Here is an 11,081-nt window from a genome sequence, read left to right as displayed (position 1 = left end):
CTCAAGAGCGAAAAACAAAAATGATGACTCCATCTCCATCCAACTCCATCTAAGTCAATCTATTTTCGTCATCAACTCCATCAGCGTCTACCTACATCTATAAAATTCCCTCTTAACTCCATCTAACAAAAGTTTATATCCATCTACCTAAATTTAGACCCAAACTTTACCTAAATCCTAAGTCCAACCTCCCCTCCAACCTCCTCCTCCAACTTCTCCTCCACCCTCCTCCTCCTCCAACTTCTTCCTCCACGGCAGACGCTCCCCCTCCAACCTCCCCCTCCAACCTCCTCCTCCAACCTCCCCCTCCAACCTCCTCCTCCAACCTCCCCCTCCAACCTCGTCCTCCAACCTCCCCCTCCAACCTCCTCCTCTAACCTCCTTCTCCAACCTCGTCCTCCAACCTCCTCCTCCAACCTCCTCCTCCAACCTCCTCCTCTAACTTCTTCCTCCAACCCTCCTCCTCTCAACCTCCCTCCTCCAACTTCTTCGCTCCAACCTCCCCCTCCAACCTCCCTCCCCACAACTTCTTCCTCCAACCTCCTCCTCCTCCAACTTCTTCCTCCAACCTCCCTCCAACTTCCTCCAACTTCTTCCTCCAACCTCCCCTCCAACCTCCGCCTCCAACCTCCTCCTCCTCCGACCTCCTCCTCCAACCTCCGCCTCCAACCTCCTCCTCCAACCTCCGCCTCCAACCTCCTCCTCCTCCGACCTCCTCCTCCAACCTCCGCCTCCAACCTCCTGCCTCTTAACTTCTTCCTCCAACCTCCTCCTCCTCCAACCTCCTCCTCCAACCTTCTTCCTCCTCAACCTCCCCCTCCAACCTCCCTCCTCCATCCTTCTTCCTCCAACCTCCTCCTCCTCCAACCTCCTCCTCAACCTCCAACCTCCAACTTCCTCCTCCAACCTCCTCCCCTCTCCAACCTCCCCCTCCAACCTCCTCCCCCTCCAACCTCCCTCCTCCAACCTCCTCCTCCAACATCCCCCACTAACCTCCTCAGCCAACCCTCCCTCCAACCACCCCCTCCAACCTCTCCTCCCCTCCAACCTTCCTCCCCCTCCAACCTCCCCCTCCAACCTCCTCCCTCCAACATCCCCTCCCTCACTCCAACCTCCTCCTCTCTCCAACCTCCCTCCTCCAACCTCCCTCCTCCAACCTCCTCCTCCAACCTCCCCCTCCAACCTCCCCCTCACCAACCTCCTCCCTCCCCTCCAACCTCCTCCTCCAACCTCCCCCCCCCTCCAACCTCCTCCTCCAACCTCCCCCTCCAACCTACTCACCACTCAGCGGCTCGTCCTTCAGGGTCCAGACCTCGTTCTGCGGGTTCTCGACGTGCTCGGCCTCGCAGAAATTCTCGAACTGGGACGTCTCGGCAAAGCAGTGGCTGGGGGCGGCGCCGTTCTCCTCCTCTGGAACCTCCCTCCAACCCACTACCACCAGCGGCTCAGGAAATTCGAATGGGAATCCAGAATCCCGATTTGAGATCAGGAAATTCGGAATGCTCGGCCTCTGGAATTTGGATTCTCGAACTGAGGACGTCAGGAAATTCGGAATGGGAATCTGGAATTTGGATTTTGGAATGAGGATTTGCGGTCAGGTAATTCGGAATGGGAATCTGGGATTTGGATTTTGGAATGAGGATTTGGGATCAGGAAATTCGGAATGGGAATCTGGAATGAGGATTTGAGATCAGGAAATTCGGAATGGGAACCTGGAATTTGGATTTTGGAATGAGGATTTGGGATCAGGATATTCGGAATGGGAATCTGGAATTTGGATATTGGAGTGAGGATTAGGGATCAGGAAATCCGGAATGGGAACCTGGAATTTGGATTTTGGAATGAGGATACGGGATCAGGAAATTCGGAATGGGAATCTGGAATGAGGATTTGAGATCAGGAAATTCGGAATGGGAATCTGGAATTTGGATTTTGGAATGAGGATTTGGGATCAGGAAATTCGGAATGGGAATCTGGAATTTGGATTTTGGAATGAGGATTTGGGATCAAGAAATCCGGAATGGGAACCTGGAATTTGGATTTTGGAATTGGATTTCGGAATATGAGTTTCGAATGAGTATTTAAGATTTGGGAATGGGAATGAGGATTTGGGATCAGGAAATTCGGAATGGGAATCTGGAATTTGGATTTCAGAGTTTGATTTGGATTTCATATTGTGAGATTTGGGAATGGAAATGAGGACGTGGAACTAGGAAATTCGGAATGGGAATCTGGGATTTGGATTTCGGAGTGTAATTTTGGAATGTGTATTTAACATTTGGGAATGAGGATATGGAATTAGGAAATTCGGAATGGGAATTTGGGGTTGGGATTCCAGAGTGAAATTTTGGAATGGCCATTAAGATTTGGGAATAAAAATGATTAGGAAATTAGGGTTGGGAATTTGGAATTCGGAGTGTAATTCTGGAATGGGTATCAAGATTTTGGAATGAGGATTAGAATTTCGGAATGGGAATGGGATCAGAATTTTAGGAGAAAAAAGTGTTTTTAACGGAAAAATATATAGCTTATGTGCTGGAAATATAAAATTGAATGTAAATACGGCAGATATACAAGCTCTGTTGCAATACAGAATGCATATAACCTCTAAGCTGTAATATACCGTAAAAATACAAATATGATGCAATCTAAAACAAATATAAAACTTATATGCTGATTTATTAGGTAAACATACAACTCACATATTACAATATACAACAAACAAGCAACTCATATGCCTTAAAATATACAGCAAGATACAACTGCTATGTTGCAACATAAAGGAAAGATGTAACTTATATGCTGATGTATACGGCAAACATATAACTCACATATTACAATACACAAAAAACAAAAACAACCTATATGTCATACAGCAAAAAATAACCAACAATTCAAGTCTTATACGGAAAAAAATAACCAACACGTCAAGTCTTATACAGAAAAAAATAACCAACAACTCAAGTCTTATACAGAAAAAAATAACCAACAACTCAAGTCTAATAATATGCAGTAAAAACAACAAATTTTCAAAAGGAGAGCTCCAAGAAATAACAACTTACCTTGGGCTTTGAGCACCACATGCACCCCGGCGTCTGGATGCAGTCACTACACTGTTCCTTGACGTTGCAGCTCTCTTGGGCAAAGGCTGAGGTCGCCAATGCCCAAAATACCCACAGTGCAATGCCCATGTGGATGCCCGCCTTCATGGTGGTGTCTGGCGTTAAAAAAAATTGAATGTAAATGAATACAGAATAGATGGATAGATAAAGAGCGAGAGAAAGTTGGAATGTGATAATAATGAAATGGGAAAATGAAAATAGGATATGAAAAATGGGATTATATGTTACGAAGGTGACGACATAATCCAATATGGATATTTGGAAATGGGGAAATGGAAGTACGATTTAAAATGAGAAAGAAAAAATGTGAGGGTAAGAAAGTTAAAGAGTTAAACACAGCAAAAACATGGAAATACTGTACAAATATGAGAATATGAAAATGCACTTTCATATAAGAATATTAACGAATCAAAATTAGTAGAGAGGATTTTGGTAAGGTAAAGCCTAGCTAGACATTAATTAGAGTGAGTCCTATCTCAGAAAAAAATGGCATCACATCCGGGACACTGAAGTATCCGATTCACCAAGTTTCTCTATTTTACTGATTTTCATCAGCTGACATTCAATACCTGTGTTTACATGCATTTCGTAATTTTAAATCTTGCGTATAAATACTCTTCGTATGTGTTTTTCTTTTCATTTTTTTTCTGAAAGTTGCTGCTCCCAACACGATTTTCATGATTTTCTCTCAAAAAAGACTCACAGAATCGGAATACGCCAGTGTCTGTGGTGAGTTGCCAGTGCGTCTTTCCGCTGATGGATTGGTTGAACAAAGTGGCCAAAAGTCTTACGAAAATAAAAAGAACGAGAGAGAAGAGGAGAGGCAGGAAGGCAGCGAGAGATTGGAAGATGGAAGGCAGCGAGAGTGAGAATGAGCGAGAGAAAAATGGAGGGAGGTAGACAGAAAGAGTGAAAGAGAGAGAGAGAGAGAGAGAGAGAGAGAGAGAGAGAGAGAGAGAGAGAGAGAGAGAGAGAGAGAGAGAGAGAGAGAGACAGAGACAGAGACAGAGACAGAGACAGAGACAGAGACAGAGCGAGAGAGAGTGAGAGGGAGAGCGAGAGAGAGAGAGACAGAGACAGACAAACAGACAGACAGACAGAGACAGAGACAGACAGAGAGACAGACAGACAGAGAAAGACAGAGATTGAGGAAGGGAGGCAAGAGGAGTGACGGAGAGAGAGTAAGAGACTGAGAGAGAGAGAGAGAGATGGAGGGAGGGAGGGAGAGAGAGACAGACAAACAGACAGACAGACAGAGAAAGAAAGAAAGAGATTGAGGGAGAGAGAAACAGAGAAGGGTTGAGGATGGCAAATTAAGCCAAGGAAGCAGAAAGAAACAAAGAGAAACCAGTGTACAAGATGGTACGAGACGGACGCAAAGAGACGCAAACCAATAATACGAACAGACGTAGAGAAACAAAGGAGAGAAGGAAAACGAGAGGACAGGCAGAGACTGGAGAAAGAGGGCGACAGCGAAGGACGGGAAACCCAAGCCCGGCGATCCCACTATCTTATCAACATCCTCTCTTCTCTTGCGATGAAACAGAAAAGAAAATGTGACAGAACATTCACGTATTACAAGTGAAGACGAAAATCCACGAAAATCTAGGTGTGTGTTGACACTATACATACATATACATATACGCATACACACACACACACACATACACACACACACGCGCGCACACACGCACACACATACACACTCAAACACACACACACACACACACACACACACACACACACACACACACACACACACACACAAACACACACACACACACACACACACATATATATATATATATATATATATATATATATATATATATATATATATATATATATATACAATGACAGACGATAAACAAGTGCAATAAAAAGACACATAAATAAACGTAAATTAACTACCCGGCAGCGACCTGTACTACCTCTTTCGCTTGTTTTACCACGTGGCGCGACGGTGGAGAATGAGACAGATATTTTTTCTATTTCTTTCTTTCTTTAAGAGCTCGAGAATGTTATAGGGTAGAGAGCTCGCGTGACTATAGTACTGTCATGATCGTTCTTTGAAAATGGTTGAGTTAATCTGTCTGAATTTTTGGATTTTCCATACATTAGTCGGTTCTCGTGTCTACGCTCTCGTTCTTGGTGTGTCTGTCTTTCTTTTTTTCTCTCTCTTTCTCTTTCTTTTTTCTTTCTTTTTCTCTCTCTCTTTCTTTTTTTTTTCTTTCTTTCTCTCTCTTCTCTCCTCTCTCTTCTCTCTTCTCTCTTCTCTCTTCTCTCTTCTCTCTCTCTCTCTCTCTCTCTCTCTCTCTCTCTCTCTCTCTCTCTCTCTCTCTCTCTCTCAGTCTCTCTCTCTCTCTCTCTCTCTCTCTCTCTCTCTCTCTCTCTCTCTCTCTCTCGCTCGCTCTCTCTCTTAATTATACCACCTTCCTCTATTCCTAACTTTCTCTATGTTACATTCCCTCTCTTCTCGCTCTTTTGAACTCTCTCCTCTTTCCATTTCGTATTCCTCTTTCATTCTCTCCCTCCCTCTTCCTCTCACTTTCACTTTCACTTCCCCTTTCCCAATCCCTCTCCCTCTCTCTTCCTCTCCCTTCCCGTTCACTCTTCCTCTCACTTCCCTTTCCCTTTCCCTCTTCTCTCTCTCCCTCTCCCTCTTCTTCCTCTCCATTATCCTCTCCCCGCTCTCCCTCTCTCTTCCTATACCTTCCCTCTCCCTTTATCTCTCCCTCCTTCTTCCTCTCCCTTCCTTCTCCCCCTTCCTCTCTCTCTCCCTCTCCTTCTTCTTCCTCTGCTCTCTCTTCCTTTCCTTCTCACTTATCCTTTCCCTCTCCATAATCCTCGCACTCTCTCCCTCCTTCTCGCTCTCCCTCTCTCCATCCCTCTTCCTCTCCCTCTCGCTTTCCCTTTCCTTCTCTTCCTCCCTCTCCCTCTCCCCCTCCCGCTCTCCATCTTCTTCCTCTCCCTCTCCCTCTTCTTCCTCTCTCTCCCTCTCCCTCTTCTTCCTCTCCCTCTCCAGCTTCTTCCTCTCCCTCTCCCTCTTCTTCCTCTCCCTCTCCCTCTGCCTCTCCCTCTCCCTCTCCCTCTCCCCCTCCCGCTCTCCCTCTTCTCTCTCTCCCTCTCCCTCTTCTTCCCTTCCCTCTTCCTCTCCCTCTCCCTCCCGCTCTCCCTCTTCTTCCTCTCCCTCTCCCTCTTCTTCCTCTCCCTCTTCTTCCTCTCCCTCTCCCTCTCCCTCACTTCAAGCTCCACCAAAGGCTAACCGCGCATGCGCCAATCAGCACACCAATCGGCCTTACTAATCCGGAGTCTTTAGTCCATCGCACGTGTCCAGTGCAGTATTGCCATGTAAGGGAATGACCTGTCTCTCTCTCTCTCTCTCTCTCGCTCTCTTCTCTTCCCTCTTCTTCATCCCCCCTCTATCTCCTCATCCTCATCCTCATCCTCATCTTCTTCCTCATCCTCCTCTTCCTCTTCCTCCTCTTCCTCCTCATCCTCTTCTTCCTCCTCTTCCTCTTCCTCCTCCGCCTCTTCATCCTCCTCTTCCTCCTCCGCCTCTTCATCCTCCTCGTCTCTCTCTCTTTCTTTCTCTCTCTCTCTCTCTCTCTCTCTCTCTCTCTCTCTCTCTCTCTCTCTCTCTCTCTCTCTCTCTCTCTATCTATCTATCTATCTATCTATATCCATCCCCCCTCTCCCTCCCCCTCCCTCTCCCTCACCCTCACCCTCACCCTCTCCCTCTCCCTCTCCCTCTCCCTCTCCCCTCAATGGTAACACTGCATCTGGAACTTTACGCGTCGTCAAACTGACTTTTAAGCATTGCTAAAATTAGTAAAGAAAACTGCCTTCTGCACTGCTAGTTTAACGTTTCTAATGTCGTTACACTAGTTATATCTTTTGGTCGTTGTTTTTCTGTTTACCATCATTATCCTAATTACAGTAGGAGCCGTCTTCATTATCTTTTTCCATCATTATCATCGACATTGATATTATCATTAGTAGTTGTAGTTGTATCTCCTTTTTTGTTTCAATTATTATCTTTATCACTGTCATCATGATTATTATCATTATTGTTATAACGATCTTAACAAAGATAATGATAATGATGATGATAATGATTCACTGCTATTACTATTATTATTATTATTACCATCATTATTATCAATATTTATTTTTTATTATCTTTATCATTATCATCTTCATCAACATCGCCATCATCATCATTATTATAATCATTATTATTATTGTTGTTGTTATTAGTATCTACCAAATAAGAATTAAAAGGAATACAATGACAATGACAATGATGATAAGAATTAGAATATAGATTAAAATATTAATCATGATATTAAGAATAAGAATATATTTTTTAAAATGACTATGATCATGATCGTAAGAAAAAGAATAAAGAATAAAATAATGATAATGATAATAAGAATAAGAATGAAAATGAAAATAATGATAATGATAATAATAATAAAAATGAAAATAATGATAATGATAATGATAATAAGAGTGAAAATGAAATTAATGATAATGATAATAAGAATAAGAATGAAAATGAAAATAATGATGATGATAATAATAATGATAATGATAATACAAATAAGAATAATGATAACGATAATAAGGTAATGACTTGATTTCCTGTTGTTTCTTATTTTGTTTCAATTCTTACTCTTATTCTGATGCATTCTTTTCAAACTTATTCCTATTCTGTTGCAACTTTCATTCCTTATCCCTTTATTCCGCCATTTATCCATATATTGTTGCAACGCTTGTTCTTATTTCTATGCAATTCTTACAATTATGGCCTATTGGAGATTTTCCCTACTTATCCCCTATTCTGTTGCAATTTCCACTCCTCCTTCTAGCTCTGTTGCAATTCACGTAGTTGGCTTTATCGCAACGATCACTCCGACTTTTCTATTTATCGAGTAATGCCGCTCTACTTTACCATATATAGTCGAGTTACCTTTTCTATTTATCGAGTAATGCCGCTCTACTTTACCATATATAGTCGAGTTACCTTTTCTATTTATCGAGTAATGCCGCTCTACTTTACCATATTTGGTCGACTTATTTTACTTTATTTTCAATGTATAATTCTTTGGAATCTTACGATTTATAACTTGCGTAGAAGTTGGTTTCTTATCTCTATTTTTGTATCTATTTCTATATCTATTTCCAGTATTCAAGGCTTCTGTAGTCCTTCGTTCTATCTATCTATTTATCTGTCTTTTTATCTAGTCTGTTTTTTTTTTATCTGTCTATCTGCTTACCTATCGTTTGATTGATCGATTTCTCTCTCTCTCTCTCTCTCTCTCTCTTTCATTCTGCCTATCTATCTGGCTCTCTCTTCCTTCCACTATATTTCCAAAATTAACGAATAATGACAAAATAACACGCCTCCCCTCCAGATATATATGTTACTTACCATTTCTTGCATCTTTTTTTTCTTTTTCTTTTTAACCAACGAACAATGACTTTGAATCCCTCCAGGAGAGAAAAGCATGAAAATAAATTCAAAATAAAAATAATATACATAGTCCCTTACCTGTAATCAGAGGAAACGGCGCGCGCTCCTCCCCTCCCCGTGGTAAGTGACAGACTGATGGGCACTCTTTACGACACGCCTCAGCTCTTCGCCTGGGCATTGGGGGGGGGAGGGGGGGTAAGAGTTTCCTTTGGTGATAGTGGGAGGTGGGGGAGAGGGGGGACTGCGAGTAAATTTTCCGTGCTCGAACAGCTGGGCTTGAATAATGTTCATGTGAATTTGTGTTCAAACAATGGTTGTCTTTTACTCATGTGTTTTTAAATTGCAAATTTCGCTTGGATTAATATTCTGTGTGACTGCGGAGTTAAAGTCGCTTCATTTTAATGTAAGCTAGGCACGTTAATCATATAATTATATTTCATATAATTGTAGATCTGAAGTCGCTTCATTTTTTATGTAAAACGGATTGATGAATGACAATGTGAATATCAAAATAAGTCGCGGGCACGCACACACACACACAAATTTACTAGAATCCTATTCTGCCTCTAAAATTATCATTATTTTGATCATTACAATCATTATCATCATTGTTGATGTTGTTGTTATTACTGTTATCAATCCTCAGTTTATGCACTTCCATAAATTACACAATTATACGAGGGGGGGTAAAGAAGGAATGTAGAGGGAAAACAAAAAGGAAAGGGGGAAGAGAGGGAGGGAAGGAGAAAGGGAGGAGAAATTTGCTTAAAGATAAAATGGAAAAAGGGAAAGGAAGAGGCTGAAAGAGAGGAGGGGGTGGATGAGAGGAATGGGAAGGGAAGGGAGAGGGGGATGAGGGAGGGAAGGAAGAGGTTAAGGGAGCGAATGAGGCTAAGGAAGAAGAGGAGAGAAGTGGGAGGGGAGGAGTGTATTTAAGGAAAATTTGGGGATGGAAGGGAGTGGCCGAGCGCGAAAGGCAGAGGTAGAGGAAAAGGGAGAGAGAGAGAAGGCGAGAGGTAGACGAAGGAGGTTGAAAGAGGTGCTCAGAGAGAAAAATAGTGGATGGAGAGAGGGAAAGGAATACGGGAGCGAGGGAGGTGGAGGAGGTCAGGAAGGAAAAGAAGGGAAATGGGAGGGGCCAGAAGTAGTGCTTGAAGTGGGAGAGTAATGAAGTTAAGGGGAAATAGGGAGTGAGAGGGGGTGGAAGAGCGGGAAAGGGAAAGGAAAAGGGAGAAGGAAGACGAAAGGTAGAAAGAGTAGGGTGAAAAACGGAAAGAGAAAAGGAAAAGAGCTGTTCGAGATGCCCCTTTAGTTTCCCCCTTTAAAGAATACCCACTTAAAAAATAAACAAATATATAAATAATAAAAATAATTAAAAATAATCAAAAACTCCTTGTTAAGTACAGCGCAACGACCATGTACACGAATTCTGTTTGTCCTTTAATAATATAATCACTTACGGCGTCTCTGCGTATCATTTAATCACCGCAAATCACCCAGTGGCAATACACAGCCTGTCTACTCCCCTATATAACAGCTGTACGTATATCTGTATCAAAACAGGGTTGCGGTAACAGTGTCTAAATAAGTTATATAGACTTTGTGCGGTAAGACTTCGGGACTGTAGTAACGTAATTCACCTGTTAAGTCAGCAGTGGTTTCGTATATATTTTATCCGATAAGTAAACAATGTGAAGGAAGGCATATAACACGCTGGTTTCTTTATTATATTCATTTATTTACTTGTTTTTATATACATAATGAAGCTGGGGTTGGCTGATTTTTGTTTCTAATATACAAGTGGAGTTTACACGGAAGCGAGCCATATTTATGATCCTGAATACCTTTATTTTCAGATTACTGTCATCGCTTGTATTGTTGTTGTTTTTTTCTATCTTTCTTTCTACAAGCCTGACAAGGACGATGCTTGAATGTGCTTACAGTGAAGTAATAAAAAATATTCCATTTTATAATCAGTTAAGCATTTTGATTGTAGATTCTTAATTATGTTTCTTGTATCTGTAAAATTTAAGGCAAACATTTGCAGTAGTTGACTACTAACGTGAATAAAATATTTTCAGACATTCTCCTGATATATAGAACATACATAATTTGCAGTCAGTAACCAATTAGATCTGGTTTAAGACATTTTCATCATGGTTCATATTCATAATCATTTTCTATCGTTGCACGTATCATCAGTATCATTTATAATCAGCATTTCCTTGGACAAAAGTATCTTGCCTTCCTCGTAAATCGGAACTGCAGGCAAAAAAAATAATAATAAAACAAACCATGGGATAGATACGTGTATTACAAAATCGCAATCGCCCTAATTATTTCTCCTTCCAATACTGATAATCACAATTCCCAGAGAACAGTTGTGGCCTAATTATAATAGAATTCACAACCTTAACATAGGCAAACGGCCCATCAAACATCTCGCTATCTTTCTCATGCACATGGTCAGATAGGTAAAT

The 11,081-nt window shown here is 42.0% G+C and overlaps 1 protein-coding gene across 1 annotated transcript in view; it reads right to left on the bottom strand.

Moving 5' to 3' along the window:
- The window catches only part of LOC113819144 (integrin beta-PS-like), a 26,630-nt gene extending 17,824 nt beyond the window's left edge, over positions 1-8,806 (bottom strand). The window contains exons 1-3 of the mRNA XM_070123946.1: positions 8,680-8,806; positions 3,059-3,217; positions 1,282-1,410 (exon numbers count right to left, since the gene is read on the bottom strand). Coding sequence (XP_069980047.1) covers positions 1,282-1,410; positions 3,059-3,217; positions 8,680-8,779 — 388 coding nt within the window. The 5' untranslated portion in view covers positions 8,780-8,806. The remainder of the gene's footprint in view (positions 1-1,281; positions 1,411-3,058; positions 3,218-8,679) is intronic.
- Between the last annotated feature and the right edge of the window lie 2,275 nt (positions 8,807-11,081).

The sequence above is a fragment of the Penaeus vannamei genome, chromosome 7, assembly GCF_042767895.1.
Source record: "Penaeus vannamei isolate JL-2024 chromosome 7, ASM4276789v1, whole genome shotgun sequence".
In the NCBI taxonomy this organism is placed as follows: domain Eukaryota; kingdom Metazoa; phylum Arthropoda; class Malacostraca; order Decapoda; family Penaeidae; genus Penaeus; species Penaeus vannamei.
This window is presented reverse-complemented; position numbering and strand designations above follow the sequence as displayed.